General features: G+C 39.7%; 1 protein-coding gene across 2 annotated transcripts; it reads left to right on the top strand.

The window, feature by feature from the left end:
• Positions 1-2,722: 2,722 nt before the first annotated feature.
• ppp2r3b (protein phosphatase 2, regulatory subunit B'', beta) lies at positions 2,723-21,193 on the top strand. Of its 2 annotated transcripts, XM_085374170.1 has the most exons (14): positions 2,723-2,894; positions 3,311-3,704; positions 12,852-13,037; positions 13,413-13,516; positions 14,167-14,269; positions 15,594-15,668; positions 15,756-15,842; positions 16,108-16,264; positions 16,914-16,962; positions 17,049-17,138; positions 17,244-17,419; positions 18,045-18,163; positions 18,263-18,369; positions 20,133-21,193. In XM_085374170.1, exons 2-14 carry the CDS (start codon positions 3,351-3,353, stop codon positions 20,269-20,271), a joined length of 1,746 nt encoding a protein of 581 aa, XP_085230296.1. In that variant the 5' UTR covers positions 2,723-2,894; positions 3,311-3,350; the 3' UTR covers positions 20,272-21,193. The 2 variants fall into 2 exon arrangements, with proteins under 2 accessions (XP_085230296.1, XP_085230297.1); XM_085374171.1 differs by lacking the exons at positions 2,723-2,894; positions 3,311-3,704 and adding an exon at positions 9,648-10,006.
• The last annotated feature ends 427 nt before the right edge of the window (positions 21,194-21,620 follow it).

Here is a 21,620-nt window from a genome sequence, read left to right as displayed (position 1 = left end):
ATTACATTGCTATTCCACATATCTTCTGGGAAATATGTTAAAACTATTTGGGTCATTTTGTCAAATTTCAAGCAGATGGAGAAGTCATTTGTTTGTCTGATTGGGCCTTGTTCTTATCTCTGCCTTGTACAAAAATGTACCAAATGAGCTGGTTTAAAACAAATGTGCAACAGAGGTTAAGACCACTTAGAAGCAATTGAGACAAAGGTGGCAACGTTGCTCACAAATTTGTCACTGTCTTGACTTTGCGTTGTAAACGTCCCTACTGAATGAAAGCCAAAGTCAAAGGTGAAGATGTTTGGATTGGTATCAGATCCTGTAAGATGTTCAAGAAAAAACAGCTTGAGAGAACTATCAGATTTTCTTTGAGTGTAAGTAAAAGCACTGTAGACACTGTTGTCCGTCTACAGTATGTTTTAAAGCCATTTTTACACTTTTACACAACAAAAGTTACCCGTACATTACTTATTAAAGACTGCTCTCCTTCTATGTAAGTAATTTATGTGAAACTTCAGCCACAAAAAAATCTCACATTGCAATCTGGATCTTTTAAATGAAGAGAAAAGAGTAGTAGCTAAACGTACCAATGTCAAACAAACTTAAACCTTAAAATAACCATGGCCCATTGCCTTTTCTAGTATGTGAGTACGGTATGGTCCAAATATTTCTCTACAGCACATAACTACAACACAACACTTTTAACTTTATTCACTCCCCTTATTAGAGCAGATTGCTTATCGTCTACTTCACAGAGCGCCCATATAGCATAGCTGACAGCAGTAAGGGCGAGCTGCACACATAAACCCCTCACTAACACTTTCCTACGCTAACCAGCTGTCCCCCTGTGGTTTCAGACTCGGCCAAACCTTTGAAATGTCCTTCAAGGCGTGAAAAAACAACATGCACACTGCTTTGGGTAAAATCCTATTTGTACACTATAATTACACTTTGAAAAGTTGCAAAGTCTAAAGTTTCAAGACCTTGACTTTTTCTCTTCTCATTTCGGATATTGATTGGGCTCTAAAACACATGTAAGGTTCGCTGCTCTACAGAACAAAGAGGTTTCTCATTACGTGCCGCACCTCAGACAACTTTGGATGTTTCAGATTTGATTTACTCGTGTTATCAAGGGAAGCAATTAGAGGAATTCAGTCGATATTTTTCACAACTGTGGAACCGCCGTTAATGCGCTCTTAAAAACAAAGCTACAGGCACTTTGAATGTTCTTATTAACGAGATAGAGGTTTGGAGTGATAGGTGTCCCCAATGTCTTTCATGCCGAAAAGAAAGAGAAACATCAGTAAAGCCTGTCAGCATACCACTGCGGTATGGGTTCCATCAAAAAGTAACTTTTTAAAAATTCTAAATCACCTTCGAAAATACATCCGTCATGTCAGAAGTCATAAAGCTCCAGTGAAGTAAATTAAAGTCATTAGAAACAAATAATTACACACAGCGCATATGCCAAAAAAACTGGTGTTTAGAAAAAATGTTTACAGGCATAATCAGTCAATGCCAAAAGAGAAAGATTAGTCCAGACAAAATTTGTTCTGTTGGCTGCATAATAAACATAATTACCCAGCAACATTGTTTTCACAGAAACAAACAATAACCAACATGTTAGTTTTGGCTGCAGTGCTTGTGTAAATGAGAAGAATTCCACGTGAAATTGGTGTACCATTAGTACCGACCCTGTGATCATGAAATCAGTTTTACTAATGTAGACAAGACTCAAGTACAAAAAAACCAAACCATTAAATCAGTGGTTGAAGCCTGGGTCTTGGGTCTGTTATAAAGCATGCCTTTCTGATGAAAAAAAAAAATACTCCACTGTGCTTTCTTTTATTGCAGGTGTCATATATGGTATCAATAATCTAAACTGACCTTTTCCTGTGTTGCTTGTTTTCTATGCTGGGGGATGCAATGAGGGAGCCAGATGTCTGGGGCCACTCCTCCGCACAGTAATCAATAAGTATGTCCAGCTCCATATACAGCAGGTGCTCAGTCCAGCTGCTTTGAGTAGACAGAGTGAAATTGGACACACATGCATCATTGTTATTCATGCACAGTCGGAATCAGGTTTGTACGATGCTAAACTGGACACACAGGACTAGTTTCATGGAAATGAGTAGTGCACTGATGAACAGCTCTCGCTGGACATCATACAAACATATCAATACATATCATCAACATACATTATCAAAGGGAATGTAGATGTACAGGTTAAATGAGAAAAAGACTGAATGAACGCCTGTATTAAATTAGTGTCTCAAGATGCACAAGCAATAATAGCAACCTCATACAATTTATACTAATCCACAATATATCGTAAACTTACTATGTATTATATTACATGCTTATATATTTTTTATCACTATAATACTACATACTACAGTCATAAAAATGAACTTATTAAACTTAGGAGATGAAATCATTGGACGTTAATAAGTCCAAGTCGACGGGCTACGGCCTAGTTTCTTTGAAAACACTTCTAATACTTACTGAGACAGACTTGGCAGTAAGGCTTTTGTTGTTACTTATAAATGAGAATACTACAGTGTTAGAATAGGCTTATGTAGCGGGGGAAATAGAACCATTATATGAGAAATACTTCCACACTTCTAAATTTTAACAGGTGTGCGTCAGCTCAAGTGCTTACTGACTCCGCGGAGAGTGGACGATCTCGCGATAACGCTGTGTGGTTACCAGGGGAACGAGAGCCTGAAAAGTTGTTCCTGTCTGCTGTGTTTTCTCCCAGTGAAATGAATGTCACCGGATTTTCGATGGTGCTTTTATTTTTGACTGTTAGCCGAACGTACGCTGAGTATCATCGCTTATGAAGGAAATGTAGAGTCATATTAACGTGTTTTGCATTGCTGTCCATTCACGGCAAGGTGGGTGCATTTATTGGCTAGTTGGCGCTAGCTGCTAAAGCTATAGTAGCTAAACCTGTTGTAGTCCCCGTTCTTCCATAGAAGGATAGGTTTAATTAACAGAAGCTTTTCAAATGTTTACTTTATGCAGCCGTTTTTGACGTGTGGTGGATTAAAATTGGCTGGAAACATTATTGAAGTCATATGGGTTTTCCACTTTCGCCTATGGGCTAAAGCATTGACGCTTCGCGCTAAATTTCAATAACATGAGTGAGTGTTGGTTTGTACTCAAAGCAAGGGCTACTGCTCGTGTCATGTTTTTTTGCTCAGTGACCTACTCAGCGCCGCTGCTCTGACAGTTTCGTGTCATCTATGGACGTTGTGTGGGAGGCAGATATTGGTGGTGTGAGTTTAAAGATGCTTTTAATTCTTCGCAGGTACGGTCATCAGAGGAAGCTTTAGACGACATTGCCCAAAATGCCGTCACCACAAGTTCTCCAGCCGGTTCTTAAAATGAAAGTAGACGAGCTATTTCTCAACTGGTTGAGTGATCCTACAACTCAGTCAATACTCAAAAATTATCTTGATCTAATCAAAAGTGGACAGCCTATTGAATTAGGTACTGGGGACGCTCCTGATAAAAGCTCGTTAAGCTTCAATGAAAACAACAATGTGGCATCACAGAAGAACCTGGCAGAGAAGAGGCCTGCTCCCTTAAGTACACCTTTCGGCACCCCATCTACCAGTACCCTGCCTTCCCGAAGTAGCAGTAACACCAGAATGACTGGACCAAGTGGAAGAGTACTACGGAGATCTCTCAGCACAAAGAAGGTAAACTGTGTATTCGAACAATAACTCCAAAAAATATTTTCCATGTTTTTTAGTAAGCATTTAACTAATTGTTGAAAAATTTAGCCAAAAGGTCTTAAGGTGCCACAGGAAAAAATCCACAAACATACTAAGATCCACTAAACAAGGAGTTCTGCATTGTGCCAGCTGTTAGTCCGTTTTTTTGTTTGTTTTTTATCCTAAAGGCATTACACTGCAGACAGTTTTTGATTTACTAGTATGAAAAACAAGGTGTGCCACCCTGTTCTTTTTCTTCCTGAAACCACCTTGAGGTACTTGAGGGTGTGTTGCACAATGATTTGAATATTTTAAACTCTTTGCATACCGATAGTAAACATGTATTTAAAAGTCGAAAGGGGAACCTCTCTTTGCTTTCTGGTAAGCCAACTATAAAGCAATCCTGGCTTGGCATTTTTTTACACAACAGCTTATCAGTCTGGTAAGTTTATCTTTATAGTTTTAATGCACTTATTTGTATGTTTAACTGGCAGTTTATCTGCATATCTTTTTAGTATTGTGCAATCCATACAGTAACCTGAAATTAAATCCATATTTGCACATTTAAACCAAGGTTTTCGTGGCACAGAATGGGCCTTTTGGTGGGGCAGCAGCAAAGCGAGTATGATGTGGAACAGGAAATGCAGTCTCTATGTGTCACCTTATTTGATAGAAAACTATGGGTTTTCTTGTTATTTCTGACCATTTTAGGATCAAATAATGTTTATCTGGCTCATTAAACTCTAATTAATTAAACTAGCTGAAATCATAAACTGTTGATTTTCCAGTCAGTAATGACCCGAACAACTGCTATGCTATTGTGAGTTAAATGAATGACGTACAAACTTAATGTACTTGCAAAAAGGACATGTCTGAGCTTGAAATTCTGGGTCAGTGTTAAAAATGCTAATTTAGCCAAAAGTGGTAGAGTTTTTGGGGCCTTTTTTGTTGTTGTTATTGTTTAGTTTTCCTTTTTGCAACATGGAAACAAGGGAGAAAAAAGAAACTTCCCTCTTCATCACACTTTATTAAACAAGATCTAAAACAACTTTTAACCAGTGCAACACTGATGCAACACACTAGATAAACATTGGCTTCTGCCACTGATAATTTACTTTAGCATCGAAATATCTCACATGAAAAGTTTGTAAACATTAATGTTATCCTCCTCCTAGTTACTTTTTTCCAATCTAAAAAAAAAATTCTGTTTTAGTCATAAGTTGAGCTTTGTCATACAAAGCATACATGTCCCGTTTAATGCTACTTCTAAATGGACATAGTGTGGATTTCACTTATATTTGCTTAACATCTGTCTTTGCAATGTTTTTTTTGTAATTCTTTTTTAAATTCTGTATTAACACTGATTTAATTGTCAAGTTTCCCTTACTTGTATGTTCTGGGATCTCTGTTTGCTCTCACTGGCCACAAGAGGATGCTGAGTGACCTACAGCATCAAAGACATTTAGAGGCTGTCCACTCTACCCAGTCACAGTGGAGCCTTCTTGTCTGTAGGCGTATGTAGTGATTATTAGTCAAATACTTTCCAAATGTTCAGGCCTCACCCATGAATTAGTGTGGTATGAGAAGTGGGAGTGTCTGAACCTAGCCTGTCCCTGGCGCTCTGGTTACTTCTTTCAGTCTGTGTGCTGTACTTCTTACTGTGCTGGGTCCAAGGTGCTTTGCTTTGGATTGTTTAGATTATGGCCTAAAAACAATCTACACAAAATAGTTAGCTGCCCGTAAATATTTTGTATATCTGCTCAAGGACTCATAATCTGTTAGGATGAGAAGTGCAACGTGAAAGCCTAGAGTAGTGATAGATTGTGGACATTAGTGCATGTGATGACAGTGAGACAGCCTGAGACAGCTGGAGGCATACGGTCCTCAGGACCCCACCTCCTACATGTTAGTGACATGCTAAAGAGGTGCATGAGGAGATCTTCAAGTAGACATGTAAAATAACAGAGCAGGAGAATGAGATCTAATGTTTGTTTCAACTTACATGTTTATATATTAGAAACATGACTAGCAGGACCAGTTGTAGCACTAGTGGTAGTATGTTATAAAATAAATAACTATGCTTAACTATGGTCTTACAACTTACTGCACAGCCTTATAGGCACAGATAAACAGCGTATTTCAATAGAGGACAATAAAATGAAATTAACTAATTAAATGTCCATCAGTTTTATCTATTATAAATTTTGGGGTTGAGGTAAAACCTCATTCTTCATAGCTATAGTTGATTATTTAATAGCCTGACCACAAGAGGAAGTGTGGATTGTAGAGTCACTCTTTGAAACTAGAGTAATCGATTATCTTTAACTGTCTATCAGGGGCTTTCTTTGTTTCTGTTCTTTATCTTGAGCCTTAATCATTTGAACAGTTGGAGGGTTGAATCTAAACTTTTGGATATTTGCATACATACACACACGCACTCTCACACACCACTGTGAAATTTGCCCGCTAATGCCCTCTCTCCGCTGATCAATCAGTTATAAGGCAACTGCTGGGCAGTTTGTATATTCTGCTGTGATGTGTCATGGCATGTGGCCACACTGTGTCACTCAATATTAGAGGGATTGTGAGGGTGAATAAATGCAATACTTCTATTTTAAGACAACAAAATGAATTCCTGCATACAGATGCATTCTTCAAAGGATTACTAAAAAATTCGATTTATGTCACACTGATGCAGCCTGGAACAGCTGGTCTGACTTTGACATCAGACACTGATATAGATAGCCTTGGTTCCCTTGTGCTGGCATTGGATACCCAGAACTCTGCCAGTGAGATGAGGTGTGGCAGCACATTCATCTTCTGCGTAATTTCCTTTGAAACTGCTTCCATTAGATGCTGCTCATTGTCAGGATATGTAGTCGCAGGTCTTTTATTTACACTATGTACAGTAAATATCAGCTCTCCCGTGAATGCTTGGCTTTCAGAGCTGCTGTGTAGCTCAACACGTAAAATCACTTCAGTGTTAGGAGTCCAATTGGTCAAACAGTGAGTTATTGAAATATAGGGCAGTGAGAGCACATTGCATTTGAGGGTTTCACTTTTTTTTCTGTTCTCCGCATCTGCATTTGGTATATCGTGCATTTCTTAAGACATCTTTTTAAAACATGCTTGGTTGCACTCAGCAACATAGAAGCTATTTGAAGCAGGGGGTCTGGGGTCACGTTATCAGTTGTCTGACCTGTCAGAGAGCACCAGGTGTTAAAGTGTTTCCCGCAAGTGCTATTATTTTGGAGTCTCAGTCATTTGTGCGTCAACGTTGTACAATAGCAAATGTTGTTTTTAACTAGTACTGTGAGCTTTCTGTAAAACTACAGGATGCATTGAAAGCATATTTCTTCAGTGGTGGCATCTCCTACTTTCATGAGATTTGAATATCTTGATAAAAAGTGTAATTGTTTGACATATTAATTCCTATTACCTAGTTATGCCATTAATGTCAAAAAAGTACGGTACATCAACATTTTATCATCCTGCTTAAATATCTTATGGTGCCAATAGAAGAAAAAAACTTTACAAACTTCCTTTACAGCCTAATCTTTAAACAAACAGACTGCAGTGCTGTTATACAAGTACCGGTGTGCCTGTGTCTCAGCTACAGCTTCTTCCTTTGCTCTACTTCTTGTTCATATTGGTTACATTGATTTTCATTCAAATATCTAGGTTAGACTGCTATGACATTTGTTACTCACATCATGTTCTGTCTGTGACCACTGTGTTATCAGTTACTCAGTTGAATGTCTGACAAATATTCACATGTATCCCAAATCCCCATCATAGATGGTCTAACTCAAATCCCAGTTGTGGGGATTTGAGTTAGAGCTTTCTGGATTTCACTGCAACACTGGCTTTGTTCTCATTCTGTGAACAAGCTGTGGCTCTACCAAAGGGTTGTGATGGTTTAAGTCGCCACTGATTGGATGTAGAAATCATGTCACTGTCAGATAGGATTGGTGGGTTTGGTCTCTTGAATATCATAGTTGTAGAGTATGAGTCTGCTGAAGCCCATCTAAAATCCACCTTCATCTTGCCATCTGAGTGCTTGAAATGCTAACACGTAGATCTGCCAGAGGTCTCTAACAGTGAACAGTGTGTTTCATAATCTCATCTGTAATTCGGTTAAGTCAACATGACTTAACATATTGTTGTGTACAAATCAGATTTCACAGTTTAGAGATTGGACACATTATGGGGTCAGCTTGAGTTTTCCTGCTTTTCTGTTTACTAAGTGACCCATCAGCCCGGGGATGTTTAGCAGCTTGTCTGTAAGATAGTTGCCTCTCAAGGTGCTGTTCAGACAACTTTCCTGGAGTGGCCCTAAGATGATTTAGTTTGTTATAGCGCCTGCTGGAGCTCGTCTTATCTAGTTAATTAAAAAGCACAAACTTTATACAGAACCTGTGCACCATCACTTCTCACACCCATGGGGTTATTTTTACATGTGTAAAACAACACATTGTTATCCCTGCTGTGTCGTGATGGCTCTGTTTATGGAACAGACTTCACATTTTGTTTGCTTATGCAAAAATAGACTGAACAGTAGATGAGAGTTCAAGCTTGAATCTGGTCAAGGGTTTGTTGGAGTGTTTTTGTTTTGTTTCTTTTGGTTGTGCTTTCCTTTCTACGTTTCATTTGTATTGAGAGCATCAGCAAAAGGCAGCTGATGTGAAATGAATGTATACAAACAGCTTATCAAGCAGCAGCAGCATCCTGTAGGGAAGACGCCAGGGACTGGGACTGAGCAGAAACCAGTAGAAAACTGTGGAGTCCTGTCATCTAAAAATACAGTGGGTGTGCTTTTAGTTTCTATGGACAATGCCATTAACAGATACAGGTTTATTTACATAGTCTTCTGATGCGGACATTTCTATGACATTTCTGTTTGATTAGCTACTTGCATGAGAAGGTGTTTAGGCGTTGGGCTTTGCCCTGTCTACAATCTCTGCAGTCAACGCAACTCTACAGCTGTTAGATCAGTGCGTTTATGGAGAATTGATGTAATTGCTGTCATTTCAGGATAACAGCAATCGGAAGTAGATGTTTGTTTGAGGACTAAAGATACACTCATGTTTTTCCAGATCTAGTTTCTTGGATTGCCCAAACAGTGCTTGGTGGTGCTTTTAATAGGCACGGACTGGTTCGGTCATCAGTCTTTGAATTTGGCATGTCCCGTTGCCTCGCTCTGTTGCCCATCAACTATAATAAGATGTGGAATGGCTGGCAGCCTAAGCTTGCGAAGGGAAGGCAAAACAAAAACCACCAGAAGACAGCATGCAGAACGTATGGGGAAAATGTATGGCTGTCTAGATATGATCTGATGAGTGGACCCTTGTTTTCTGTCATTAAATAGTAAATACCCTTCTTATTTACTTTACATACCCATGCATCAGTAGCTTGTTCTGGCTCAATCTCTTTTTGTGATCTATGCTTGGAGGCAAATTTAGTGACAGTAGAAGTAATATGCAGCTTTCATTATATTCCATCACTTCAGGGGTTTATTCTGAATTTTCTCATTAGCACCCTGATGCCTTTTAAAGAATAAGGGGGTCAGTTTCCCAAGTTTTTTGTTTTGTGGAAGCTTTCAGAAGGAAAACCATTTAGCTTGAACAGTGTGACATTGTCATATGGAGATCCATCCTGTAGTTGAACTCTGGCGACTGCTAGCTGCAACAACAGGTCTGTCTCTTTACATAACCTTCAATGAGGACTCAGGAATGCAAACTGGAAAGGGCAGATCCATTGAACCCCCTCCCATCCCACACATACACTAGGTGACTCCCACACACATGCACCCAGTTCTTCCTTATCTCCCCAGCAGCTTTGAGGCAAGGGCTCCCTGACACTGCTGCGTCTGTGTGTGTGCGTGTGCATGTTGGGTAGAGGCTGGGACAGAGCAGCAGGCTGAGCTGAAATTGTGAGACCAGATCTGGAATGGGAGAGAGAGTCACAGTAGCAGCTGCTCTCATGCATTAAGTGGCTCTCACTCAAACGGAGGACAACCACAGGGACATACGCACAGAGAAGCTTCACTGCTTCCACTGCCTTTTAACTTACAGTGGTGACTGCATGGTCAAGGGGATAACGCTGGATTGAGTGTTGTTTATGTTTATGTGTTCCTCGTCCTGTGTGGAGCGAGGATGAGGATGAAGGAGCTATCCCTGCGTCAGGACCCTGACCTGAGGAAGGAGCTGGCTCTGCTGGCACGTGGATGTGACTTTGTTCTGCCCTCTCGGTTTAAGAAGAGGCTGAGAGCCTTCCAGCAAGGACAGGCAGGTGTTTTTGTGAGTGTATGCTGTGTCAAACAGGCTTTGCTGGCCTTTCAGTGAGGGGACAGGTCTATTAATGTTGACTGGTATTTATGGGCTTACTTTCTTGGTATTCAGATGTCACTGTAGCACAATTACTAATTAAAGTACAATAACGGATTAGGCAAATAAAGGCAAAGTAGTAGTTAAGTCTTTTTCTGGGCATATTGTAAACTTTGCTTTCACGCACAGCTGTGTCATGTGAAATATTGTTGTGCAATCAGTTCTTCTTTTTGTTAATGAAGGTATTCTTCATTTGTACGGAGATGTAGGAAATTTAAGCGTACTGGATGGTGTTTCATCTTTTGTGGTATGTTATGCACAGCTGCCTCTCTGTCCTCTTTCAGACCACATCATGGGGAATATGTAAAATGTCATGTGGCTTAGCAGTTGTGCTCAAGAGCTTTGCTAGCGGTTAGCATGAAGTGAGAGAAAGAGGGGACAGTGCGGGGCAGGGCAACGGGAGATGTTTATGTCCTTTTATAGCCATGGCTCACACCAACACAGTTGACAAGAGCGGAGGATCAGCAGCATTCATCATTTATTAGAGTACAACAAAACATTTTCAGACAGTACTAACAGTCATATAAGTAGAAGCTGGCAAGGAAAGATTTACCATCCTGTTATGTTTAGATCTGTAATTTAAGGCCTTTCTAAGCTATTGTTGAATGTTTTATTGTTACAGTCATGATGTTACATGGAGACTTAGTCTAATAAACTTTGGGTAGAATACATGTTTGACCAAAAGAAACAGCAAGATGTTATTTTTGGTGTCTTAACTGAGCAAAGTGTGGGTGTGTTTATGTAGTTATTAGAGGCCTCACAAAATGATTCGGTTAGAGCATTGTTGACTCATTTGAATAGTCTTTGAGAATGACGATTGAGAGCAAAGTATAGTCTGCTCAGGCTGTATTTAGTAACTGGGTTTTTGTTTTGTTTTTTAAATGTAACCTTTATTTATACAGGTAGTCCCATTGAGACTCACTGTCTCATTTACAAGAGAGACCTGTTTCAAACAAACATTAAAATTACAACAATAATAAAATGGCAATAAAATAGCAACAATAAGAAGTAGTCTAATGTTTACACAGTCATTCAAGTTCCTAGTGATGATTTTACAAGGTAATTTGTACGTCTTTTAAAGTCTGCATAGTGATAAGTGCAGCATAACAACTCATTTGGCACTGAGCGCGTTGTCTTTTTATGTGTAAGGCTCATAGCACCGTGTGAGTGACACAGTGGTCATTTTTATCAGTGAGTTTGATATCTTCCTAATATGCCACCTATGCTCTGTTGGTGTGGTCAGTTGGATTCACTGTGATATTCCTGGACATAATATTATGTCTCCATTGTTAGAATAGAGAATATGTTATTTTCCATAGTCAGGAAACACATGTTTTCATGGTTAAACAAAGCATAAATGAACAAAATAATATTATACAGCACAAGCAACCAAGCTCTGACAATAAAAAATGATGTTTTCTGCCTGGGATCATAGTAATAATAACAGACACAGACGTATGCAGGCTCCAACATAAAGGCAGGTTTTTATATCACTTAGGAAACTGCACAAACACAAGCATCGAAGGTGAATACATTCATTTCAAGCCACTAGCCTCTGCTGTGTTCAGAGTATATCCCTGACTTAATCCTGTTTCAGTTTTGTTTCTTGCCTATAATATCCTGCCAATAAAACAAATAAACTTTATTTGTATAACATTTTTTTCAAGACATAACTCTAAAGTGCTTCGTAGAACAGAATAAAATAGATCACAGTCAATAATAAAGAAGAAAAATACCCACAGCTAAAACAAAAACAAATAAAAAAGGCAGGCTTTCATTTTTCTGTTTTTAAAAAGCTGTTGCTCTCCTTTTGAGGCACACATTCATAACATTGCAGTCCGAAACTCATTTAGTTCCTCAGCTGTGTTTCCCTCCACTAAAGACAACCATAGTGGCCGTAGACGAACAGCACTCGTTTAAGTGATAACACTGTCACTCGTGATTTACTTGGGTACTTGAAAGAGCCATCCATAACATCTGCCATGAACCATGTTTGATAGTGTGCCTCTCCATTTACATGCATTTATTAGGAAGCTTGTAGTAAAATCTTGCAATTATTTTTTTCACTTCTCTTTACATGGATCCTAACATTTAAGATAAAATCTTGAAATTCTGTGTTTTCCTTAAGTGGAAACAAAAGTAGAGCAGTTTTAAAATGACTTATTAAAACACACTTGTTGTTTTAAGTCACCATGTTTACATCTGAATCACAGTGCACAAAGATTGCAAGACTAAATTTAGTATAATACCCTATTGTAGTTGGCCACAGGTAGCCTGTAATCATTATTCAGTACAAACTGCTCATTCTCCATTAAGATTTCAAACAAAACACCCTTTAGACCAATCATTTGACTAATGTAGCACAAGTTGTCCACATCATGACTATAGACTTCTACTATCTGCAGATTTCTATATCCAGTCTAAAGCCCTAAATTCTTAAATCCTTTTGACACTGTTTCATAAATAAATGATTATAAGTTACAAACACTGGTAGATATTATTTATCTTTTAGTGAATTTGTATTGGAGCAAAATGTCAGTCACATGAATAATTGTGATTGCTGAGTAGTCACAACTCTTCCCTGATGGCCTTTGGGCTGCTGAGAGGTATAGTTACATGAATGCCAGCAATGTGTAGAGTTTGTGTTCAGACGAGCCTCGAGCTCATGCTGGAATACTTGAGCTGAGTGGTCTTAGCCTTTGCTAGCATCAGCCGCTAACTGCTTGTTTCTCTGTGTTCATCCCAGGCTCAGGTGAGGACGGAGGAGCCAGTCACCACAGCACTGAGTGAAAGCATTCCCAAGTTTTACTTCCCACAGGGCCGTCCCCAAGCCAACCTTAACATTGACGGCCTCATTTCCAAAATTGAGAAAATATTTTCCCAATTCCCAAATGAAAGAGCCACCATTGAGGATATGGGGCAGGTTGCCAAGGTGAGTAGATAATTTGTAGCATGGAGCTGCCACACAGCAAATTATTTTCATTAGTGCCATTTAGCTCCTGACTGTACGAATGTTTGCTGATGTTTAAAACCTCCTGGAAAAATATTATTTCCGTGACCTTGAAGAAGGTTGGTGATGGTCAGAGGGGAACCTGAGTAAAGAGAGCAATGACAGCTAGGTTTCCTCTGGGAAGTCTTTAAACCGTGAAACACTCATTCTGATTCTGATGTCTTTTCACTATTCATTTCTGCATTAATGGTCACATGTGTTTTGTGGAGTTTGCATTTCTATTTAATCTTTCTCCTCTATCTTCTCTAAATCCTGATCACACACTACCCCGTTTCTTCTGCCACCTTGTCTCCATAGGCCTGTGAGTGTCCCCTCTACTGGAAAGTGCCATTGTTCTGCTCAGCTGGAGGCGACAGGACGGGCTTCGTGTCCGTTCACAAGTTTGTGGCTATGTGGAGAAAGTAAGACAATAGCTTCTCTTATTGTCACTAGACCACTGGTGCATTCACTCACAGCCAAATGACTTAAACAATCTCCTTTGAACAATGATGACCACTCGCTGGGAATAACATACACTGCTATTATCTCTGCTGTTATTGCATTTTCCTTTTCATTCCTAAACAAAAATCTTTGCCCTCATAAACATCACAAGGGGAAAGACGCTCTGTATACATACAGTGTATAAATGAAAACATCCTTTCAGTGTCTTTCTACATGAAACTGAAAGGAATACCAAGGGGCTTTTATACTGGTGATTTGCACTGAATGTGGTTGTGTGCAATAGGCATGCTCTTGTATTAATATCTTAAGCCTCCAGAGAACTGGACAGACTTGCCCTTTGACTTTAGCTCATGACTGAGCCATTCTTAGAAGAGGCCACAACAGACACTCCCATTATTTTTGAGTTGCTACCATAACACTCCATGCTTATAATCACCCAGCAGCGATACAGAATCTTAATTTCAGAATGTATTATACTTTCACATAAGCACTTTTTAGTACAACATTGTCAAACTTATGCTTTTGAAGGAATGATAAAACAGACAGAGGCAACTTAACAGCCAAAGTGGGAGTAACCTTGTAACCATCTGTTCTCTCTTTTCTCCTCCAGAACTCTGCTGACCTGTCATGATGACGCTTCTAAATTTGTGCACCTCTTGGCCAAGCCTGGCTGTAATTACCTGGAACAAGATGACTTTATTCCATTCCTGCAGGTACTGGCTGTAGCACACCCAGGGAGAGGGCTGGATTTGGCAGTGTGGGATGGCAAAATAGCATTGGCTTGGGTGGTGCAAACTGGACGTATGTTTTTAGACTGCCCTGCTGAGACTGTGCTTTTTCATGTGGCGGAGGACTAATTCAGCCACCTTACTGTAAGCTTGGAATATAGTGTTATGAGAGAAGAGTCTCCTGATAGAGATGAAAATGTGGCTCATGTTATAAATGCATTATGGTACTAAAATAGTCACAAAAACCTGGACTTATGGTTCATTTATTGTCCTCAAAAGAGAGGTTTAATTGACTGTTTGGAAATTCTTACCATGTGGACCTGCTGTGGCGGCTATTTGTATTCGCATCCCAGCTGACAAGCTGTTGGTGTGCCACACACGCCCCACCCTACACCTGATTCATTTTCATGCTGGCAGAAGTGGCGATCTGAGCTGAACGCCCGTTAGCATACAACCAGAGATGCCTTGTGGCTCACGCCGTTTAATTTGTGTGGTTCCACTCAGCGAATCGCCTTTGACTGTTTTGATGAATGAAAGGCGGATTGCAGTGGAGTAGATTTGACTGTCCCCGCCTGTTTCCTGTGCCCTGTGATTTATGTGTTTCTCTATGATTTAATTTCTCACAGTAAGAGTCAAAGAGGCACGACGACTGCCCTGAAAATAAGGCCTTTTAATTTCATTGCCGCCTTCACATTTATGTCAACAATTCTTTCCTCCAGTAGAAAGATGGGGAGTAGAATAAAGAAGCGACATGAGGGAGTTTCACGGCAAGAATATAGCTGCAGTGTTCACTTGAAATGCAGCACCCTCACTGTGACTTTATGGCGTTAGAAAGGAGAGAAGGTCACTCAGTAAACATATTCTTTTTGGCCTTCCTAACACTTTGTTGTCAGTTAAAAAGGGCTCAAGCTCATCCCAAAACAAGTTGGACGAGAATTTTAAAAAATTTGTAAATCAAAGAAAATTCTGATTTCCTAAAAAGGAGAATTTCTTTACATAGCACTGTTTATAAACTATAAACACTGGCAGCTACTGATGTGTGAATCAGTTTTGTTCATTTTCATTCCTTCTTTGAAAGTCATGTGCTTTGTATACCTGTAAAGAAAGACAGATGTTGTCTGTCATTTAGCTGGTGCCTGGAAATAACTGCAGAATTTAACTGAGCGTATCTTTTTGTTAGTGCAGAAGGCATAGCGTGTCATCGGGGTGATCTTTATCGCTTGGTTGTTTGTTTATTTTGTTTTTGTTTGGCTTTATAAATCAAGCAGAGTAACATCAAAGTGAGCTGGTTTGTTCTTTATGTTCCCAGGATGTAGTGAACTCACACCCGGGCCTGGCCTTTCTAAAAGAGGCACCAGACTTTCACTCGCGATACATCACAACGGTATGCCTTAATTATACACCACTGCACTTTGTAGTGAAACACGGAAATGGCATTATCTCAAAGATAAGACTGTCCATTGTTTTTCAGGTGATTCAGAGGGTATTTTACAATGTGAACCGGTCATGGACGGGGAAAATAACATGTTCTGAGCTCAGGAAGAGTAACTTTCTCCAGGTATTTATTCACATACTCTGCATTTTTTTTTTTTTAATTTAAACAGATGTATAATAACCATTTCTCTCAATTTTTTTGGACTCTAAAACATCTAATATGTTTTTTTTCTCTTTTCAAAAAATAATAATGAAATCACATCAATATGGAAATGCATATTAACTTCAATTTTTGGGGGATGGGACTTTATAAACTGTTAAAAGAATCATTTTCAATAGTAACTGGTCTATAATCATAATGAGAGATTTTTCTACTTTCTGCTGGGTAGAACGTGGCGCTGCTGGAGCAAGAAGAGGATGTGAACCAGCTGACAGAGTTCTTCTCCTACGAACATTTCTATGTTATTTACTGCAAGTTCTGGGAGCTGGACACCGATCACGACCTCTACATAGACCAGAAGGACTTAGCAGGACACAATGACCAAGGTGCACAAACACACCCCTGCCTTTTTTAAATCATTAGTTTGGTCAATATAGTTTTTTCTTTATGTCCCATCAACATGTATTTTGTAAAAATGCATACAGAAGATAGAAGAGGAGTGCTCAGCCTCATCAGAACCAAATGAACTCTGCTTAAGTCTTGCTGCCAGTGGCAGCACAGTCAGTAGGCTGAAACTACATAGAACAAAAAAAGGCATTTGTAAATGTTATTGGGTCCGTCCGGGCTTACTCCTCACAAAACAAACACACAGCCAGGAAAAAAAGATTTGTCTTTGACACTTCCTCCCCACACACTCCACACCACATGTTCTTGGTTGATGGTCTGTGAGTGAAGCAGGGGAAATGAGACACGAGATCAATAAGAGAGCAGCATATATACTCGATTCCAATGACGCCAAGTCTGGCACAATTTCTAACACCGTACAGTCGAAATGATGACCAGAGGATTTATAGCATTGTCAAGCTAAAAAAGAGCTGCACTAGCCAGTCTGGATTTACAGACTGTGAGAATGGATTACATGTGTTGTGAAAAAGTTGTATAGTAACTGAAGGAGCTGTTGCCTAAGAGGGAAAAGAGATATTTCTTCCAAACACAGTGGATTGGAAGTGACCCCTTTGTGTATTTGTTTTCCAGCCATTTCACAGAAGATGATTGAGAGAATATTCTCAGGAACAGTAACAAGGTAAATGTAATCAAGTTTAAAAAGATGAAAGTCTTATCTAGTCTCCACTGCCAGCTTTAATACTAGTTTTGTGTGTTTTCCGTCAGGGACAGACGAGTGTATAAGGAGGGGCGGCTGAGTTACGCTGATTTCGTCTGGTTCCTCATCTCTGAGGAAGACAAGAAGACTGACACCAGGTATCTTGACACTCAGCCACACTGATTGCGTCATCCTTTTGCTTAGAGGTTTCATCTGCGCTCATGTCTGGCCCCTCCTCTTTCACGTTATCTATGTCTGATTAGCATAGAGTACTGGTTCCGCTGTATGGACCTGGATGGGGACGGGGTGCTCAGCATGTATGAGCTGGAGTACTTCTACGAGGAGCAGTGCCAGAAGCTGGAGGCCATGGCTATTGAGCCGCTGCCCTTTGAGGACTGCCTCTGCCAAATGCTTGACCTTGTCAAGCCTGAGGTCGAAGGTCAGACCTGTTTTACATTAATACACACTCAGACATTCACATTGTAGTTTGCACGCATGCCACAATCACAGTGGCATGCGTGCACACACATTTTGAAGCCAGGTCATTGATCATTATCTGAGGGGACACTGATAGATGAGAGACAGCTGCTGGTGTTATCCACAGTGTGATAGAAATTCGCTCCATCACTTTGTTTAAGTCACCAAGCAGCACAGCTTACTTAGGTGAAATTAAGTTTATGACCTGAATTGTTTTTTTTAAAAAAAGTTTTGTTTTCAGATTTCTTCTTTCTTAATTTAATATAATCAAACAGGAAAGTAAACATTAAGTATAGTTTACCTTTTAAAGTATTTATTGTCCAAATAAGCAGTAGGGAAATCGTTATTTGCAGCCAGAGTTTGAAATATTGTCACCAAAGCCATACTCTGTTTTAATCTCCGGACAAAACACCACACCCATCCCTCCCTCCGCCCCAAGATGAGGCAAACCGTAAAAAGACTTAGTAGATGTTGTAGCTGGGTTACCAGTACTACTTCCTAGGCTAAACCTCATATAGACAGATACAAGTTACCTAATATCATAAACATAAATGTTCCATTTGAAGTAGCTGATTTTTGTCGTCCAGGTAAGATCACTCTGCGGGATCTTAAGAGGTGCAAGATGGCTCATATCTTCTTTGACACGCTCTTCAACATCGAGAAGTACCTGGACCACGAGCAAAAGGACCCGTTCTCTGTCATAAGGGTGAGCAAGATTGAATTCTGACTGGATGCCACCACATTTGACACAGCATCGTGTCTCGTTTTCCTGCCAGTGGATCATGTAACTTGTCGTGTTTTTAAGGACGTGGAGACGGACGGACAGGAGCTGTCAAACTGGGAGAAATATGCTGCAGAGGAGTACGACATACTGGTAACCGAGGAGGCAGGCAATGACCAGTGTAACGATGTGTAAGTGTGATGTTACTCACAGGTCTGCCAGAAATGGCAGCAGTTACAACCCAAGGTTCAGTTTTTCTCAAACATTTAGTTTTTCTTAAGCAAAGATAAAAGAAAAAAGGATTCACTTTCATGTCCACTCGTAGTCTTAAAAAAAAGTTCTTTTCTTCTTACAAATTCAAAATGCTTTTACATTTAGGACGGCACCAGAGGTCTCTGAAGTTTGATGATGAATAGCTGATGCAATATGATAAATTGGAATATGGTAGCTTTAGCCTCCTTGTTTGCAATTGGATGTTTTTTTTGTTCTCATTGGTGCAAAAAATGAGAATAAAACTGGGATTGATTTTGCTTGCAAGCCTGAACAACAGCAGCTGAAAGTCGTAGTGCCTCCAGTTTAATTTGAACTTTTCCCCTTTGAGGCAATTACTGATTATTTTATCCTTATTTGAGTATTATTAATGCCATCTGTATGATGGTTCCTTTAATGTAATCTGTTCACATAAGATGGAACATGAACTGTGGCTATTAGTAAGCATATATCTGATTACTTAAAGTTGTTTTGGACAGCAGGCACATAACCTTAAGCTTGACTATGTAAATCTAAAATTCATCATTATTATCAGTAAAGTCATTTTTCTGTGTGAAGAGTGAAAGTGTGCTGTAAAGTATTCACAGATGGCATAGATAAAGTCATAAGATGAGTGAGAGTGCACTGTGTTGTTAAGTTTTCAGGAGTCATGGCTCAATGCCGCCCTGAGAGCGAGTTTGTGATAAATGAGACTGTTGACAGCTATGTTGTGTGGCGGTTTTAGGAACACTACCGACTAAATCTAAAGCATGGCTGCTAACCAGAGCAGGTAAGAAACTGAGGGTGCCACCAGGGTTCAGCTGTTCTCCTCTTCTTCCTCTGGGAAAGTCTAGTCCTAAACCCACTCCTAGCGTCTACCTGTCCCATCACTGATCTGAGCATAGGGCAGATAATTGTAATGTCAGCCAGCAGGGTGTCATGATCGTGGCCACTGCCTGGACCTGGGAGTCTGTTTTTGAACCGGACACCTTCTGTTTTTATCCTTCTTCCTCTTAAAATAAGGGAATGAACTTTTTCCACCTCTGTTCATGCCTTGTGCTCCTGTTACCCAAGTTACTGAAAAAGTACTTTGACATTTTTGGGGAATATACTTTCTTGCTAAGAATTAGATGGGAATACTTGTTTCTCTAAATAAAGATCCAATCACCCTCACCCCTAAAGCTAATAAACTGATAAACTTTACAACTAAATCAAAGGAAAAATAATACAAATTTCTCGCTTGTTATATTGATATCCTGGTACATTAACTTCATCTAGCTCTCTGAAAGAAGGCAGATATATATATCAACCATGTCTCCAACGTTTCTGTAAATGTTGGTCAAATTCAGTTTTATTCTTGAATGACTTTGAATGACTTCTATGGGTCGAGGCCAGTATAGAAGCTGTGAAGAAGGAACAGGTGGAGGGGAAAATTGACTGGCCTCAGTCAATGTCAGAATGCATTCTGACGTTTTTAGAATGGAAATATGAGGCTTGATCAGCTGTTCTTTCCAAAGTTTCACTGTTCTAAACTTTGCCTGTGAATTTTATCCCACATTGCTAAATTTGAAAGAACAGGAGGCCTGACAGCAAAGAAAAACTGGTCTGACTACTTCTGACTTCTGTTTCGTGACGGTTTAAAATGTGTTAAAGTATCTTTTCCCTGATGACACTGAGTGTTTTGTCTGTGTGTATTTTTGTTTAGGTATGAAAATCCGCTGAGCCCTTTAGGGCAGCACATCTCCAGTGAGCTGGGTCTGACAAAGAGACACTTCTTTGAGATCCCCACCCCGCACTGCAACCTGGACTTGGATGAATATGAGTATGACGATGACTTCGAATGATTTTTGTTTTTGTTTTTTATCCTGCAGTGTAGCTGCTGAGCACCTTCCACTCTCAGAAACACAAGTCATGCACCTGGGTTAGTGGACAAACATCACCAAACAGAGTAAACCAGAAAGATGCAGTCAAGCACTGCCAGAGTGCCATATTCTTTTTCTGCAAACAGATGGAGAAACGTGCATGCTGACACAGATTTGACAAAGAAGTCGTTAAAGTACAGACAGTAGTTCAATACTGAACCAGACGTTTTACATTTTCACACTTACAGTAAACAGCCCGGCAGACAAGATGTCACGAGTGAACACGTTAGACCTTTGCTCCCTCCCCACACATTAACAAGTTGTTTTCTGCATGTAATGGTTGGTCATCAATAATGTTTGGGGCAAGTTTTGTTTCATCTAAACATAAATGTTTTGAAATCAGTCACATAAAAATCACACACTGGAGCTCCGGGAGTTTTGGTTGTTTGTTTGTTTTTTCATTTTGTTTTGTATTTTGGACAAAAACCATGCTGATTGGATTCAGATATCGAACTTATTGGCTAGTCTTACATTCCAGTGATCACAACAAAGTGTTTTCTATATTGCTGTAAACTCGTCAGTGCAGTTGGAGGTTGCTGTAAATGCCAAACAAGCCACCGTTAAGCCTTCTGGACACACACACAGGCACACACACACACACAGCATCTGTTGTACAGACCTATATTCGTTATGACTTTAATGTGTGTGCGAGATGGGGTTATAATTTATTAGAGATAAATTTATAAATTAATGTAAATATTTATTTTGTGCTTGCTGTGCTGTAAATGTGATTTGAGCAAGTATTTTAGACCTTTTTTTTCTATGTCACAGAGTACTTCAGTTGACTACTTTGACAGAACAAAAGGAACCATTTTCAAATGTTTTGTGTTTCTTTAAATTAATAATAAAGCCTTGGTTAATGGAAGACTAAAGAAAACAGAGTGTGCAGTTTAATGTGGTGCGTGATGTAAAGAAATGCTTTTTGTTACGTTCAGTGTTGTACTTTATATGAAGGAAACATTTTTCCAGTCATCTGTTGTCCAGTTTGGGGGAGGTTGTGCAAATCATAGCTAGTTTTAGCTGACAGGAGTGGTCTTCTGCTGCTGTTCACAGATGCTTTTCTGCATACCTTGATTATAACAAGTTATTTGCGTTACTGTTGCCTTCCTATTCAAAGCAGTGTGGTCATTCTCTTCTGACCTCCGATATCAACAAGGAAGTTTCGCCCAGAGAACTGTGACTCACTGAATATTTTATCTTTTTAAGACCATCTGTAAACCATAGAGACCAGCTAATACTGGCACCAGCCTGTCTGGCACCAACAACCACGC

The sequence above is a fragment of the Diplotaxodon limnothrissa genome, linkage group LG16, assembly GCF_057381915.1.
Source record: "Diplotaxodon limnothrissa isolate DT_005_m linkage group LG16, D_limnothrissa_male_GT1.1, whole genome shotgun sequence".
Taxonomy (NCBI): Eukaryota; Metazoa; Chordata; class Actinopteri; order Cichliformes; family Cichlidae; genus Diplotaxodon; species Diplotaxodon limnothrissa.
Note: the sequence above shows the minus strand (reverse complement) of the source record. Positions and strands in the feature narration are given on the sequence as shown.

What these genes read in the sequence shown, in the direction of transcription:
- ppp2r3b (XM_085374170.1), top strand. Translation starts at nt 3,351, where the DNA reads ATGCCGTCACCACAAGTTCTCCAGCCGGTTCTTAAAATGAAAGTAGAC. An exon ending in ACTCGCGATACATCACAACG is followed by an intron (nt 15,669 to 15,755) that starts GTATGCCTTAAT and finishes ATTGTTTTTCAG; the next exon opens with GTGATTCAGAGGGTATTTTA. An exon ending in TTCTCAGGAACAGTAACAAG is followed by an intron (nt 16,963 to 17,048) that starts GTAAATGTAATC and finishes GTTTTCCGTCAG; the next exon opens with GGACAGACGAGTGTATAAGG.